The 17,973-nt window shown below is 45.9% G+C and overlaps 1 protein-coding gene across 1 annotated transcript; it reads right to left on the minus strand.

Moving 5' to 3' along the window:
• Positions 1 to 9,945: 9,945 nt before the first annotated feature.
• LOC126502432 (procathepsin L-like) lies at positions 9,946 to 13,253 on the minus strand. Its single transcript, XM_050143400.1, has 7 exons — positions 13,128 to 13,253; positions 12,732 to 12,854; positions 12,492 to 12,638; positions 12,084 to 12,308; positions 11,419 to 11,581; positions 10,560 to 10,668; positions 9,946 to 10,163 (listed from the first exon to the last, which is right to left on the minus strand). Exons 1-7 carry the CDS (start codon positions 13,251 to 13,253, stop codon positions 10,064 to 10,066), a joined length of 993 nt encoding a protein of 330 aa, XP_049999357.1. The 3' UTR covers positions 9,946 to 10,063.
• Between the last annotated feature and the right edge of the window lie 4,720 nt (positions 13,254 to 17,973).

Consider the following 17,973-nt stretch of genomic DNA (forward strand, 5'->3'; position numbering starts at 1 on the left):
TGGGAGCAGCTAAGGCCACTCCCAGGAAAAGGACCGTCAGGTAGAGAGCAGGACTCATGTCTTAAGGGTCTGTAGAAGGAAGAGAAGTGAGGGCCTGAGTAAGCCAATGCTTCTAGTAAATCTTTTATACCTAGCCGAGAAATCAAGGCTAGCAAGGAAAAACAACGAAGACTTGCTAAAGTGGATGGGAAGGCTCATGAAGCCCCAGCCCTGCAGAAGGGACTGCAAAGAACAGGGAAATGTGGAGGAAGAGAAGTCGTTGTTTCTAGGGAAGGTTATACCAATGGGTTATCTAATACTCAGAAAAGAAATGTACCAGGACTAAGCAGGGTGTATTTTGGAATATATGTATGTAACAAAAATGAAAAAAGAGACTGGAAATTTGATAGGGCAGTAAGGGAGGGTATATATGGGAGGGTTTGGAGGGAGGAGAGAGAAAGAACGAATGGTGTAATTATATTATGATCTCAAAAAATAAAAGAAGAAATAAAAAACCTTCAGTCTCAGAAGAAACCAACTGCAGAAGCAGCAGCAGCCACAGCAACAACAGTCCCACAAAAGCTAGAACTTGTCCCAGATCCCTGCCCACCTAAGCTTGTTCTCTCTGCCCCCGCTTCTTAAAAACAGAGACAAGAAACAAAACCAAAGTAAGACCCCCCCCAAAAAAAAACAGATAGGAAAAAGACCAATAGGACAGAAAATGTCAAAGCGAACCAAAACAAAATAAAAGTTCGTGAAAACAGCGCTGAGTTCATCCTGTGTTGGTCAAATATGCCTGGGCACAGGGTTTGCCCTGGAACATGGCGGATCTGCATGACACCGGTTGGAGAAAACCGGTTTTCCCTTTGCCAGCGGGTATCAACGGCAGCTAACTCTTTGGTTAGTGTTTGGACCCTTGTCCACTTTGCTGTCTCCATTTCTGAAAATGAGAGGACTTTGCCTGGCAGAGGCGGTACAGAAAGAGGTGAGCATCTCAGCCTCCTGTGCACAAGTCCAGCTTTTCTGTCTCAGGTTGGCCGACTCAGACCTTGCCATAATTGCACATTCTGGGACACCTCCTCCCACCCCGTGTGGTCTGGAGGCCTCGCGGGATGCCCCATTCACTCTCTGCCGTTGGCTCCGCTGGAGAAGACATTCCTGTTTCTGGAGGTCCAGTTAGCCTGAGAGAGCTTGTCCCCTGGAGGGATCCCCTCCTCAAATCCCTCTCCTCACCCTTCCTCGCGGGGCTGGGGAAGCTTACCTGAGGTGATACAGCTACGCAGGTGCACTCCTCAAATTCAGCTCTTCAGAGATTGCAATCTTGCAATCCTCGGACTGTGCTACCTGGCCTCTGGCTTTGAAATCACAGGTTTGCTGGGAGCCTAACCCTCCCATCTTTGCTGTCACAGCTGATGGGTGTGGCCTGAGACCTCTCTGCCTCTCTGGGTGTGGTTTCTTGGTCCCAGTTTGCCCCAGATCATGCTTTTACCTGAAGGTGGAATAACCTGACCCTTTGACTTTTGACCTTCACCCTCTTGTTGCTTTTTTGTCAAAAAGCCCTCTGCCATGTTAAGGCCCAGCAAGAAGGCACTCGTAGATCCTGGCACCTTGACAATGAACTTCTGAGCCCCTAGAACTGACAGACGATTAATTATGTTCATCATAAATTACCCCGCCCCCACCACTCCAGGACAGCAATACACAACAGACGGAGGAATCTCTAGGTGCGTGGGAATGGCGCCATGCTGGACTTGCTCTTTTACGTCTGAATATTCCCTCTACACAATATCATGATGATGCTGCTCAGAGGTCACGTCACAAATGTCTTTATTTTTAAGGCTAAATAACAGTGTTCCACTTTTTTGGTCCACACCACATTTTATTTATTCCTCGACGGACACTGTTTACAATGCTCCGGTCAGTGTTGACCTATAAATAACTGCTTTCACTCCTTGTACAGATTTACCCAAAAGTGAGAGTCCTGGGCAGGTAATTCTATGTCTGTAATAGTGGATTCACCTTATTGCCCGCACGCGGCACAAGTCTCTAGTCACCTCGGCCACACTGTTTCCTTTTGCTCCTCTCCTTTCATCGTATTCTGACTCTGATTTGTCCATTTCTAGTGACTAATGAGATGGAGTGTCTTCTCTGTGCTGAGTGCTCAGTGTTGACCACGAAGGACACTCTCTTTTGGGGCTCTGTGGTTTACCTGGGGCTGTTTTGTTTGGTCATTTTGGAGTTGGCATTTAGGAGTTCTTCCAATCTTCTAGATGTTAGCTCCTCATTAGAGTCATGACTGGCAAATGCTTTTTCTCTGAGCATTGGTTTTTCTATTACACTGAATGAAATAAGGTGTCCACTTTTATGAAATTCAGTCGATTTACTTAATTATTGTGTCATGTTTGAAAATCAAACCCTATGTCTCAAAACTTTTCTCTGGTGTTTTCTTCTGCTTTACAGTTTGCTTTAAAAAATCATGCATTTATTGGGCATGTGGGCATGTGTGTGTGTGTGTGTGTACGTGTATGTGTGCATGTGTGTGTGTGGCATGCACACACATATGCTACAGTGCACACCTACAGGTTGGAGGAGCTTGTGGAAGTCAGTTCTCTCTTTCCACCGTGTAGATTCTGAGAGCTGAACTCAGCCATCAGGTAGGTAGTGAGTGCTTTTATTCACCAGACCACTGCAGCTCTATGTCTTATGTGCAGGTGTCAGACCCACTGAAATAATGTCTGTCTGTATACATTATAAGCCAATGATGAGCTCCATTCATTATATGTGGAAAACTGGGTTTCCTGGCACCATCGCTGGCAACTGTGTACTTTCCCCAGTAAATAACTTTGTCAGCAGCAGAAGAGTTTCAAAGTCATCCATACACACATGGCCTTAAGATGTTGAACATAAAGAAACTCTTTATCCCATGTCCAGTTCCTGGAGCTCAGGGGCTTGGAAATGCACCTGCATGTGACCAGAAGAAGATTGTCTCTGGAAAGGCAGCAGAGTTCAGTGGGATTCATCCGCCAACAGGTCTCCATCCCTAAGGCAGCAGAGTTCAGTGGGATTCATCCACCAACAGGTCTCCATCCCTAAGGCAGCAGAGCTCAGTGTGATCCCTCCATCAACAGGTCTCCATCCCTAAGACAGCAGAGCTCAGTGTGGTCCCTCCATCAACAGGTCTCCATCCCTAAGGCAGCAGAGCTCAGTGTGATCCCTCCATCAACAGGTCTTTACTCCTGCTCTACCTTTGCCTTGGGCTTCAGCTCCCTAAGTGGTGGAAACCCAGCCAGAGCATTAGCACCATCGCTTGAGCCGGGCAGAGGACGTGTGGAAGCTGCTGCTCTAAACAGTGGTCTCTCTGTGGGAAAGGGATGGAAATGCATCAGAGAATCCATGGACTCTTTTTTACCGAGTGAATCTTGATCAAGAGATGTCTAAATGTAGGATCAAGAGGGAGAGAACCATCTTAGCAAGAGAGCAAAAGGCACATTTGTGCCTGACTATTGAAATATCTGCAGATACAAAAGGCATTGGTGCATCCTAGAAAGGCCACGGTGCTGTGTTTGGCCTTCCCTGCTCCTCTTCCCTGCCCATGTTGTAGGAAAATGACTTTGACAATGCTATTAGCAGATGTATCTTAGTGTAGTATCTCATTGTCCTCAGGTGGCATAGCTAGAGAGTTTCTTTGGAATCAGTCCATGCTTATCTTTCTTTGAACCTCGGTTATTCCATGTTGGGCTACTATCTCATAGCCAGGGACATAGATAATGGCACATATGTTTAAGTCAGATTATTGCTCAGCATCCTGGTTCACGAGATAGTAAGGAGACAGCATGTTGGGGTTAATCCTCACCTTCGCTAGTCTCACCCCAGGTCAGTAACCCACAAACCCTCTTCCAGGTCTTAGAGTTTCTCTTTCGTAGATCTGACTTGTACTTCTTGCCACCAACTGACTTCTACAGAAGAGGACATCACACCAGTCGAGACCCCATGTGAGTGTAAAATGCACTTGGAGAAGTGGCTGTCGCCTCCTTGTCTAGGATCTGTGCAGCTCACACTGAACTTGTAAGTGCTTTGGGCAGTTGAACACTGGGCTGGGAGGAAGACCAGCCTCTGTGTGTTTTATGGAGTAGAAACTGGTTTCTCCTTGGACCCTACAGAGTTGAGGATAAAGCTTGGGATCACTTGCATCAAGAACAGGAAGCAGCAACCTATAATTTGAGTAGTTGGGAAGAGGGGCAGAGCACACAGGAAAGAACCATCACCTCACAGGGTGGAAGCAATGATTTAGCAGATCTTCAGAGCTCCTTGGTTTTGATTTTGAGGGGATCACAAAAGACGCCAATGATTTATGCAAGCGTCTTTTACCCCCTTTTCTCCCTTTCTTTTGAGGCAGGGTCTCACCATGTCTCCAGGCTGCCCTTGTGATCTCCCTGCCAAAAGCTAGAGTTGCAAGCATCCAGCACCATACCTGGAAGCAGCATCTTCTTTTGAAAACGTGGCTCAGGTATGCATTTAGGGTCAGTGGATAAATGAACTCCACTGTTTGAATAACTGATTTTCAGTTAGCGATCTTTATGTCTTGGCTTAAAAGTCTGACAATGCTTAGGTTTTAAGAAGGGGCAGAATTTTGTTTGCTCTAAATGGTCAAGAGTGGACATTCCAGTGAGACAGAGGACAGCATGCAATTCTAGATGCTGGAGGCTCCAGGGAGATGCGGGACCTCAGCCTTGTCCAGCCAGCCTGACTTCAAAGATTCCATTTGGGCCGACTCCAGCCAGGCTCCTGAGCCTTCTACTGGTTCCATCTGTGACCGGGTTTAGCAAAGAGTCTTTTGAAGTCAGTTAAGCGAAGCCCGCATTCCGAATATCTGTTTGCGCTTCATATCTGATCAGGTTCCTGCTCTTTCCCCACCATGCCCTAGCTAACAGATGCTCGTTCTGGGCTGTTTGCAGCAAGAATCTTGTTAGGGCTGTTTGGCCAGAGTCCTCCTTACCTCGGAGATTCCACCATGTGCTCCTGGGCCTCCCATCTATGACTGTGCTGTACTTAAACCTATCCCCTTCCTCAGCTCCAAGGCCCCATTGCAATGGTGCCTCTGCCTATTGCAATTGTCCATAATGTATTTCATTATGGTTGAAGGCCATTGGTAACTCTTTTCCTTGTTAAAGAGTTAGTCTTTTCTTCACTATTCTGTCATGACAACAGATGAGTAGAATACAAGCAGAGATAAGCGCTCTAGGGAGTCTTGGACTTTCACCTTCTCATGATGGCTAAAGTTTGTTCCATTTCTCGTGGTACTCTCAGTCTTGAGACCCCCCCCTTTTTCAAAGCAAATTGATGCAGGCAGATGGGGGATTGGTATAAGGGAAGGGTGGAAGTCAAGATCCTCCCACTCAGCTAAGTTCTGCTCACTGAAAGGCTGCTCATCTTGGTTGCTTCTTCCCTTCAGAGAGCTTCTCAGTGCTACATTTGTGTGTTCCTGCACCCTCCACTGATGTGGTCATCTTACCTATACAATGGCACCAAGGAAGACAGTTGTCTCTTAGGGACTGCACCTGATGAAGGGCCCCAATAAGGAGCCTCCTTGAGAACTACAAAAGCAGTCTGCAGGGAGAAGAATCAATTTTTATACAAAGGTGCAGCCGTCTGGGCAGTAACTGAGGTATTGCCTTCCTTCTTAAAATTCCCCTGTAAAACTTTTAACCTGTGGATCTTTTAAAAAAAAAATGTCAATAAATGAAAAAGTTTTTGTTAATTAAAAGTTGACATAAATATCAGTTCCATCGAAAACAGATGAGATGGACCCTAAGAAACTTACTGGAGAGAATATATACTCCTCAGTGGAGATAATACATTTCACTTAATTAAATTATAATAAATACCATGCAAACAGTTTAAGTATGTTGATTAGCTTTTTCTTTCTTTCTTTTTTTTTTTTGTCAGTTTGACACAAGCTAGGGTCATCTGGGAAGAGACCTCAATTGAGAAAATACTTCCATCATAATGACCTATAGGCAAGTCTCTGAGACTTTTTTTTTCTAATTTTTTCTTTTTTTATTGTCAGTATTTTTATATAATAGTGATACCCATACACACACATAAATACTATTATTTTTCTTTTCAGACAACACTTACTATATTCTAAGGAAATCTTACATAGAATGTTAATTATTCATAATATTTTTATGGCTGTTCATTATTCAATCAAGTACCCACTGCATGTCCTTGTAATTGCAAATTGGGCTTAGTTTTAATTTTTGGATCTTATTAAATACCTTATAAAAGAAACTCCCCCCCAAAAAATATTTCTTTTTTATTGAAAATAGATTCTTCTGTCCCTCCACTCCTTTGAACTCACTCCACACCTCCCTCTCCCCCAGATCCACACCCCTCCATTTCCAGTCTTGTCCAGCTGAGACATTTTCTTAATTAGTGATTGATGTGATAGGATCCAGCCTACTAAAGGTGGTGTCATCCCTGAGCAGGTGGTCATAGTTGTTTATAAAAGAGGTGGAGAAAGCCCTGGGGAAACGCCAGTAACCAGAGTGCCTCCCTGGTTTCTGCTTCCGTTCACACTTCCAGGCTCCTGCCTTGAGTTCCTTCATGTTGGATTGTAAACTATAAGCTAAAACAAACCCTTTCATTCCCAAGTTGTTTTGGTCAGTGTTTTATCATGCCAACAGAAATTAGGAAGCACAATAGGTCATTTATCAATTTAAAACAAAATTAACATTGTTTCCTCTTTTCACATGGAATTTCATTGAAAAGTGTGTTGGTTCTACATACACAAGTATGGTATAAGGAACATTGACATGCTTGGTATCTACAAAGAATCTCTAAAAAAAACAGGTAATATTATCAGTAAGGATTTTTAAACTCAAGCATCACCTGTCATTTTTCTGTTTTTTATAAAATGTTCTGACAAGAGATGTTTTGAGAAATGAAGGGTTCATTCTGAATCACAGTTCCAGGGTACAGTTCACTCTGCAGAGAGTCCTAGCATCGGGAATGTGGGGAAGAAAGAAGTTGGTCACGAGGGTGGCTGCAGGCTTGTGTTCTAGATAACTCTAGATCAAATTAAAACCAACCTGACCCCAGTCAGAATGGCTGAGATGAAGAGACAACATTGTCTCTTTACCTATGCGACTTTTTGACCCACAAATTCTGCAACTCTTTAAGTATTTAGCGGTCACTCATGGTCAGGGACATTATAACAATCTCAGAAGAATTCAGCTCCATGGTCCACAAAGTCCCCTCTCAACCTCCACCCTCCTTGCAATGACTAGACATTGTACAGCTCCATGGTGCGGGTCAATGACGTCATTCTGCCTGTGCACCCCAGGTAGTGGGCTTGGACCCACAGATGTGCAGTCTGCATCTGTGTACACAGACCCAGCACTTTATCAGCTGCTTTCTTTGTCTTCCTTGTATTCTGTCAGGCACTAAACAGAGTGTCTTCCCTGTGTTAGGTGCCCTGAAGACACAAAGGTGTCCTGATAAGGATAAAGAAGTTGAAAATGGCCCCAGGGCGCAGCTAAATCTTGTGACTGACAAACCTGAAATCCAGCACTTGTGCACATCACTTCACCATGAAGATAAAGATTCACACTCACCCAGAACAGTGTTCTGCTTGTCAGTGCTCAGCCACCATCTCCAGGTCCCTGAAACCTGTGACTCTAGTCCCCCCGTAAGCCCATGACCTCCCTGTGACAGATAGAGCTGCTTCCTTGACTTCAGATGCCACCAGAATCTTAGCAGCTGACAATCAAATAGAAAGCCAGAGCAGAAGCTGGAGCCTGAGGCTAAAAGCAAAGGAACGCACTGATTGGCTCTCAAGTCAAAGATTCTACCCGCATTTGTGTCTAGAGTGGACATTTGGATGTTCTAGGAACAGTAGTGGAATAGCCCTTTAGATGCAAGCTCCGTGTCACCTGTGTGGGACTTGACATCTGATCCTTCAGGCTTCCACCATGGCCTTTTACAGAGCACGGACTCGGAAGACAGCACTCCTCCCTTCCCTGATGGAATCCCGTTACTCTTTCTCCTCTACTTTAGGACTCCGTGGGATTGGGGGGGGGGCTTTAACACAGTGGTTCTCAACCTTCCCAATGCTGGGACCCTTTTAATACAGTCCCTCATGTTGTGGTGCTCCCCAATCATACAATTATTTTGTTGCTACTTCATAACTATAATTTTGCTACTGTTATGAATCGTAATATAAATATCTTTTTTCTCTTTTTTTCGAGACAGGGTTTCTCTGTAGCTTTGGAGCCTATCCTGGAACTAGCTCTTGTAGACTCGGCTGGACTCAAACTCACAGAGATCCGCCTGCCTCTGCCTCCAGAGTGCTGGGATTAAAGGCGTGTGCCACCACCACCCAGCTAATATAAATATCTTATGTGCAGGAGATCTGATGGTGGCCTCAAAAGAGATTGTGACCCAAAGGTTGAGAACCCCTGCTCTGTGGGCCTGCCTGCTCTTCCTGCAGGACCCTCCAAAGCATCTTGTTTTCAGCCTTCTGAGATGAATCTCTGAGGATATAGGTGCCTCATTGATCTTCCTCCATTTCTATGAGAGCCACTATTCCTGTGCAGCTGCTCCTCGAAGTCCTGCCCCACCGCACCACCAGGAGCAGCAGGGGATAAAGCCCTGGGCATGATCCTCACACTCTCCCCTAACCATAGAGGAGAGTCAGGGAAGATTTTATCTTCAGCCACTTGCTGTGACCAAACTGTTGAGGATTGGTTTAGGGTTGGTGAGACTGTGGAGAAGGAAGGGCCTTTTGTTTGTTCCTGAGAATGGGGTGGGTTGTTTGGAGTGGATAATACCCAGGAATGGCAAATGCTTTTTGAGTAAGCATACTGTTGTGCCTGGAAACTCGCCGCCATCTTTCAGAGGTGAACACTTAAGTGTCGGTACCCTGTCTCTCACATATGTAAAGACTTATATAATTAGTATTAAGTATTTGCCAGAGACCATTAGATACAGTTTACACTTAGAGGCATGGGAGGGTTCGGCATTCACCACTGAGCACAAAAGTGAAATCTTAGAACATGCATCCCAGAATATTATCAAAGGGCAAATTATTATTACTAGAGCCCTTAAATTCGATTTGCCATCTATGAAACTGGTAAGTAGTTGTGTATTTATTCATAAAGAAGGAAAGGAATAATGTGTGGCAAATTGTTACCAGTGATGTTGGCAATGGGAGGAAGTGGGATCTGGTTGGAAATGCTAGGTTTTAATATTGCATTATTTTTTGTTATTCAGCATTATCTTACTTGAAGTGTCCCAGTGAGATATTGCTGTAGCAATAAAATTAAAGCATCTCTGCATATGCACGTATTTGGAAAGGGATTATATGCACTGAGAGAAACCCTTGTACGTTGTAAGATAATACCACACTGTGTATCGTGTCTTACGTTCCGTTTCCCCTCTGAGGTAGGAGACACATCGTCTCTCCAAAATTGTAGTGCCCTCCCCTTCAGGTCCAACATTTCTCCTGATTCGAAATTCAAGGAAATATACATGGTAAATATTTTCAAACCCTATGGCAAACAATTTAAACCTGAAAATTTGTGTGGATTAAAATAAATTCAAATTTCAAGAATTTTCATTTAGTTTTTTTTTATTACTTGTTGCACCATGGTTGACGGTGACTACATAAAAGTCTGGAATGAACTTTGATCATGGCTGAAATATTGACCTAACGACAATATTGATCATTTGCCCTAAACCACCGCCACCTCCTCTGTGTCCTCACACTAAATCACACGTGTGACTAAGAGACGCCATGGCAACAAAGACAGAAGGAAGCCCCATCAGTCTTTTAAACGTAGGTTTTATAAGAACTGTGTCCATCTTGTAAAAAAAACGAAATTTCATAACTCATTAATGCAAATCTGCTCACAGTAGCAGAGCGGCAATCACATTTGACTGGAGAAAACTGTCCCAGAAGTCACATCGAGTGTGGATCCGCAGTGACTCAGGTGTCACTCCCCCACAGCAGAGGCTGGTCCAGGAAGGGGGAGCCCCCCTCCTCCGTGCCTTTCCCATTTCTTCCTTGTTGCTGCCCAGAAGCTCACACAGTGGGGTACACGGCATGTGTCACAATTCCACAGTTGTTGTTACGGTCTCGAGCCATCTTTATGTAGCCGTTCATGCCCCAACTTGCGCCCCAGCTGGAAGAAGAGCATATTAGCCATTAGGTAGAAAGAACACACCACAGAGCCTTCATGACATTAACTCCCATGAAACAGAGACAGAGGCCACACTTGACAGACAGGATGGGAGAAGGCAGAGGGTCACCACCTGGTTACACAAGACTGTGAACCACAGCAGAGATAGGACAGGGCATCTTCCCACCCACATTTAGCTCAGAACTAGAAATGCATTGGGTTCAAATTCCATCTTAACAATCTCCAAACCATGATAGAGTCTTATTGTTACAAGCACCCTAAAAAGTCACTTATTTAAAATATGTGGGGTAAATTGCTAACACCTGCACCCAAGTGCTGCCTGACCAACAGTACTTTCCTTTAGTGTCTCCGACATAAATGATTTTTGGTTATTTATACCTGTTCTTGACAAGCCAGTATTTCTTGCCATCTGATTCTTCACCATAGCCAACCACCAGGACAGCGTGATCCAGATCAATGCTGCTACAGTTTGGCTCATAATACATGCCTGAGAGACAAAATCAAGGCCAAATGTGAGGCTCCAGTAACCCCACTGTGACTGCTGTCACCCACACTAATGGGAGGATTTCTAATTTTGGTTCAATGTTATACACATGGGAGTGATCCTGTGTTAGCAAGGCTTGGGGCACAGACTCTTTTAGGTAACATAACAGAAAAGGGTTCACATAAGTCCTCAGGGAAAATACTTGCTTGAATGGTTGTAAGTGTGTCAATCCATAGAAAGCACATGAAAATACAAAATACAGGAGTCAAGAAGGACCCCTGAGACTGAACTACAGAAATGGACTAGCTATTTAAAATCTTAAAGATTCAGTAGCTGCAGAAAATTCAATAAAATTAAGACCTGCTGGGTGGTGGTGGCGCTTGCCAGTACTCGGGAGGCAGAGGCAGGCAGATCTCTGAGTTCAAGGCCAGCCTGGTCTAGAGTAAGTTCCAGGACAGGCTCCAGAGCTACAAAGAAACCTTGTCTTGAAAAAACAAAAACAAAAACAAACAAACAAAAAAAACAAAAATAAATAAATAAAATTAAGACACATAAATCCAATTTGCTAATTAAGAAAATGGATATCTATATATGTTTGTATGTTTGTGGAATTGTGTTTAAATACTGTCCTGTAGAAACAGCATAAATATTTCTCCATTTCAAAATATTTACATCAGATTTTATATAGCAAGTCAAACTCATGGACGGTGTTGGAGGCACGTTCCCCTGATTACTGGACGGAAGAACACTTACCTCCACTATAGAACCTGAAGGAATAGTGATGAGAATCAATTCCCACAGAGACAGGCCCCACAGTGGCCACGGCATTCATTAGGGCTGCCTCACTAACTGGGATTTTCACATAGCCTGTGACGTTAGCTGCAGAAGACTTAGGATCATATCTGCAGGGTCCGTTCTTTGAAAGGCAAAGGTAAAAAAAAAAAAAAAGAAAAAGTCATGGTTATTGCTGTACACCTTCTGGGGACCCTGAGTCAGAACTCAGCTCGGCTCAACTGCCATCCACACAGGTGATCTCCATGTTTATACACTCATAAAATGTCTCAGGACCTGAGAAGCTGGTAGATTTCGGTGGCTGGATGAACAGCCTTCAATGACACCCACATCTTCAATGCCATGCCATGCATATTCCTATAGATACTAAGCTATCCAAGGCGGAGCAATATGAACCATGTGTGGAGGGTTTGCATGCACTCCGTGGGAGCACAAGCAGAGACAGCTACATGGAAGCCATGGACTCAGACCAGCACGCACAGGCTGACACTTTAACCGCTGCACTCGGGGTTTAATAGGATGGATTCTACCATGGAAACAAGTTCTGAGGACAGTAGATTAACTCTGCAATTTTTCCGCTTTGTAAACTTGATCAGGAAAGACAGCATCTCAGGATTTGTACTTACCCGTGCTTCATACGCATAAGACGCCCTTGTGTCCAGGCCTCTGTTGTCCTTCACATACTGGAAGGCGTACTCCATCAAGCCACCGTCACAGCCGCTGTTCCCATACGACCAGGAGCAGTCCACTAGGTTCTGTTCACTCAGAGGAACCAGTCTGCCTGTTTTCCGGAACATCTGTCCTTCTAGGGAACCAACGGCACTAAATGCCCAACAAGCACCACATTGACCCTAGAAAAGAAAGAAAAAGCTCTCACCTAGAAAACTAAGACAGTTGTTTGACAGCAATTCACATGAAGAAATAATTTCACTATCAGTGAACTGCCTGCTGCCCCAATAGTCAGCAAGACAAGGATGGCATTTCTTTCTTGACTTGGTGGTGGACGGTGATACCGAGAATACAAGATGTCCTACCTGGTTTTTCACAGGAGTCACATAGCCATGATCTCTCCAGTCCACAAACGTGGGGATGTCACCCAGCAGAGGCTCCTGGAACACATCCACCTCCTTGGATCCCACGCTTTGAAAGCCAGTCATCAATTCCCTGAATTCTGTATTGGTCTTCAAGAAAGAGTAAAGAAGTCATTGCAAAGGAGAGAAGGCTGACGAAGAGCTGAAGAGAGGAGGCCCCGTTCTGTCGTCGCGTGCACTCACCAAGTCCCCGAAGGCGTTCATCTCCATGCTGAAGTCATGCACTCCCTTAGCGTAGCCCGCGTTGTGCAGCTCAATCACCTTCCTGTTGTCCTCCCACACTGCTCTCATCTGTCCTTCTTCGTGCTGGAATCAATACAGCGCGTGGTCATTCTACTGTAAGACCAATCCTCGGTCCCTCGTGGACCTGCTGCTACAGACGGTGGGAACCCAGGGAGACTGTACACCCCTGGAAGCCACAATCCAGTCCCCAGTCAACAGTGTGGTTTGCTATCATAGCTCCTAAACTGTGGTCATACGCTGAAGAAACTGGCTTTCACTGTGTAAACCCTCTATACACTCGACACAGCCAAGACCATTCTCTCTGCATTGCCCCTGGTAGTTTTTAATGGTACCAACCATGTTGTATGTTTTCCCATGTCTTGTCTTCCATTCGTGCCATTCAGCATCCAAACTAGGATCATGCATTGGAATCGCTGAGACCACCCCCAAGCAAAGAGTGGCCAGGAAGAAAAGAGGACTCATGCTTACAGAACCTAGAGATGGAGAAGAAATGAGACTATGAGCTCAGAAATTCTTCAGTCAACTCTTATTTCTACAGAAGATGTTAAGGCCACTAGGGCAGAATAAAATTATTTTAACCATCTTAATGACTGTTGACATAGCTGAGAATGAGTCTGGCTTAAACCACAGATGAGCAAAAGCATTCCCTGATTCTAACAACATGCAGAGCAGCTGCCCAGAGCGCCAGGGTTTGGACTGTGTGTGTGTGTGTGTGTGTGTGTGTGTGTGTGTGTGTGTATACTGTGCATTTAGATCACCACAGGGTCTGGATGCTCCTGAGATTCAGAAGGTTAAAGCAACAACTGACTTCTTAAGACATAGTTGGTCCAGGTTTTGTTACCTGGATATTGAGGTATCCTACGCTAAGCACAACTTAAGCACAATGTGACCCCATTACATACAAAGAGATCTGCAAGACTTGGGTAAGATCACCAGGCATCTTTTCTTGGCTGATATACACCTGGGGTCAACTAAGCCTTGCCCACTCTCCCTTCTGAAATCTTTCTGAAAGGTCTTCTCTAGAGAATCTCGGAAGGACAACAGGTAGGAATCTGTCTGCCACATGACTGGGAAGAGCCTTCAGAATTCTCCCTCGCTGTCTCAATGAAGAGGGTGCCATGGTTGAGTACAGGTTGCTGTAGTCACCTACTCAGTGGGGACGCAAGGATAGACTAATGCCAGGTTTAGGCTTTATGAGGGACTCTTCAGAAAGGGCCATGCCAGCAGACTCATGCCACATGCTCCTCCTTGGGCACATGCCTGATGAGCCCAGAGGATCGTCCTTTTTGCATTTACATGAGAATGGTGATCTCTTTTGGCACAAAAGGTGATAGCCCTGGCAGCTTAAACAGAGGACAATTGGTACTTCCTGTACCCATGTAACCAGTGGCAGTCTACTAGGCCCTGCTCACTCAGAGGGAAAAGTTTGCCTGATTCACGTTAGGGAGACTTGGCACACACCTGAACTCTTGAAGATCTGGGGACACCCCAGGATCCCCATCCACCCTACTCTGCATTCCCACACCAGGTCTGCTAAGGTTGAGCTGATATTCCCATTCCTGAGGCAGCTGCATGGTCCTGCAAGGAGCCTCTCTATGGTACTCCTCCAGTGTCAGTTCCCAGGCTGCCTTGGGAGAGCTATGGGGCTCACCTGGGACGTCCACAGCTGAGCAGGTGTTCTTCAGTCTCAGGTCTTCCGAGGTTGCTGAGATCCCAGGCTCTGTCCCAACTGCGTATGAATCCAGGCTTTAAATCCCCAAGATGTGGCTCCAGGACAGTGTCCCTGACCAGATACGCTTCCTGCAAATGACTAGATGGACAAGTGGACTGGACCTCCAGGCTGTGGGACTGCAGGCTCATTCTGTCACTTGTTTCCACCCTTTCCTGAGGCATTGGGTGTGGGCTGCCTTGGTGGACTGCGGGGAAGGAGCAGTGGGTCCCTGCTCCGGGAAAGCAGAATGTGTGGGTCCAGTGACAGCAGAGAATGTGCTCACTTGGCTCAGGACAGAAGGGCCTAGCTAGCTCTGGGTGGATTTCCATCATAACCCTACTTTTCCTTTAGAAGGAGAGATTTTGGTTAAATTCATTGTCAGTGCTGCCCCATGAGCAATTATATTCTAGCCGAGAGTCTCCCCTGGATTCCACAGCTAAACTGGGTCTCCTGGTGGTTGCGGACTCTGGCCTATTCTCCCCAGGGTCAGGGAGGATGGCAGCTGGGTTTCTAAGAATCTTTAGGGGAAGTCAATCCCCAAACAGGGAGGAGATGGTCAAAGCAAACCTAGGAGTGGACTGGGGTAAAGTGTGTTCTGAGACTCGGGGCTCTTGTACCTCATTCCATCCTGTCTGCTCTTTCTGGGGTCTTTCTTGTCTCACATCTTTAGCTACAGCAAAAGATGTCAGGTCTTAAACTGGGTGGTGGCAACATATGCCTTTAATTCTGTCATTTGCAAGGCTGAAGCAAGAGGGTCTCTGAGTTCAAGGCCAGACTCTACTTATAATTCATTTAGGAACAAACTCAGACCTATAACTTTCTCATTGTTACAGAAGAGGAACAGGAAGTGTGACCCTTTCATCAGCCCATCTCTGGAATTAGGGACTGACACACGGTCTTGCGCTGTCATCACCATAGAGCTGCAGAGCTTATTATTCTGAGTTCCTAAACTGAAAATCTGTTCTTTGTAAGTGTCTGCTCTCTCCCAAGATCCGTGTCCACCCCTCAGTTTTCTGTGTGAGTTTGAGGACTGCTGCAGGGAAAAGCTGGCATCCCCTTGACACTGCAGCCATGTTGGAAGTAAACCACTATTCCAACTGTTTGAAGAGCTGTGACCATTCCAACACGGGCAGTCCCCACACTTACGTCAGTCTCAAGGCTCTGAAGTTGAGTTACTGCTCCATATGGAGATATCCCGTTTTGTTTATCTTCTCAGCCCTTGATGGGGGAATAAACAACCCCACTTGGTCTTCAGAACCAGGGTCCATTCCCTACAAAGCAGTGCATCCAGAAAGGTTCTGCTACCCTCCCACCCGGAGTTTCTTCCCGGAGCTCCTTCCGCTGCAGGGCTCCTCTGAACTAGGCTGTCGGGAAGCAGGCTGGCTGACCTTCATCAGGAGGGTTTGCCCACGCCTGGGAAGAAGAAATGCTATTCCAGGAGGTCCGGAGGTCTGGACTGACACACCTTGCTGCTCTTCCAGTTAGGATGAGAAGCTTCAGGGAGGTCACGTTCCAGGACAGCCCTGGATTCCTCACCACAGCTATGTTCACACCCAGTGTTCCCCGGGCATTTGCACCTTGGTGTCTGAAGTTCCACCTAGCATTTAAATTTGCCTACATAAGCAGGTGTCTGTGCCCTTTACATATTAGTCTTTCTTTCTACTTTTCCTTTTGAGATTGTAATTTAATTAGCATCTCCTCCGCTTCCATTCTTCCCAGAACCTTGCACATACCCTTCCCTGTTCCTCAACCTCATGGACACTTTTCTTAATCATAAATCGTTTTTATATGCATATATGTATTTGCATATACATATGTATTCCAGAAAACCACAACCAACTAAAACGAGAAGTTGTGGAGTCCAGTCCCAGTGGCTACATCTACAAAACTCTCCCACAGCTACAGCCCAGGGAACATTTGGGAAAGGGAGGCATAAAGATGGTGAGAGCCATAGGGCTGGGGTCTTTGCTGTGAGGTTGTTTCTCCTCATAACACCAGAAGCTATACCTGTAAAACAAAAAATCTTACTAAAATAACTGAATCACCCTGAGTCAGCATCAGCCATATCAGGGGAGAAAGCTATGGCACCTGTGCCTAACTTGCTCATAGTGCCCTGAAGTTAAAATTATACCAGGAAACTAAGTTTTGGAGAAGTGGGGAAGGACATTGAAGCAGGGGAGCTGAAGGTATAAATATCCATGTCAATCGTGGAAAACAACGGTTCCTACAAAGTCTGCGAAATGACGCGGGGTTCGAATCACATCAGACTCCAGTCTCAAGATGTCCCACTGTGCACTTCCCCGCCATATCCAGTTAAGCTCAAGAGCAGGATGCAGCAAGAGCGCCCTCCTTCCCAGTCCTCTCCAGTCAGGACCCTCTCACTCCTCCCGCTGGCTGTGCTCCCACTGGCTGACTGTGCTCCCGCTGGCTGACTGTGCTCCCGCTGGCTGTGCTCCCACTGGCTGGCTATGCTCCCGCTGGCTGGCTGTGCTCCCGCTGCCTGGTCTGTCTGCAGCACTCATCCCGCAGTTGTGCTCAGCAGCGTCTGCTCACTTGTGATCCCTCTTCTTGGTATTTTCATGTCCCGAGCCCTGCTGTGCTCCTTGGCTACAAAGCCACCTTGCTTCTATTGGGGTGTTCCCTCAGAGGGTCCCTAACTGCAGGGCAGTATCCTTGTGGCAGCTGTGGGTGTAGTCATGGTCCTTCGTGAAGTCGTCCGTGCTGGGCCATGGAGCACCGTAGTTAACCTATCATTTATTTACCTATTTGGTTTAACTTTACATTGAATTTTACGTTTCTGAGTTCACATCAAGTCCTCCTCTCCCTCCTCTAATTTCTCTGCTTTCTAATTCCTCTCAAATTCATGACCTCTTATTTCTCTTTTTGTTATTATTGTTCCATAAACTGTCTCTCTCAGTTTGTATCTCTGTGTGTATCTCTCTCTCTCTCTTTCACACACACACACATACTCTCTTTGTTTCTCTCTGTCTCTCTGTCTCTCTGTCTCTCTCTCTCTCTCTCTCTCTCTCTCTCACACACACACACACACACACACTTCCAACCTGCTGCATGCTGTTACTTTTTTTCTAGAGTTGTACCACGTGAGAAGTCGACGACAGTTATTTATCTCCTAGTCCTTGGGATTTACATTCCACACTCCCTGGTGCCCTCACACTTCCAGAGTTGAGCGTGCAAAATAAGAGCTCAGGGCAGGGAGGAGGAAGACAGGTGAGGACCCTACAGCTCGGTTGTGTTTCTGATCTCTGCTGGTCTGATCCATTAATGACTATGAAGGGGTGTAACCCCATCGGTAATCTCCGTCTCCACTGCAGGGATGCTCACACAACTGATTTCCCCCGGACCGCTTATCTGCAATGGAAATGTGTCTTGTTGTGAGGGCCCCAGTCACTGCCTGTCACGGCCTTCTTGGAAAATTCCTAGAATACCACGTTCCCGAATCCTTTCCCAGGA

This window comes from Alexandromys fortis, unplaced genomic scaffold (assembly GCF_014885135.2).
Source record: "Alexandromys fortis isolate MF-2015 unplaced genomic scaffold, M_Fortis_MF-2015_v1.1 scaffold_1, whole genome shotgun sequence".
NCBI lineage: Eukaryota > Metazoa > Chordata > Mammalia > Rodentia > Cricetidae > Alexandromys > Alexandromys fortis.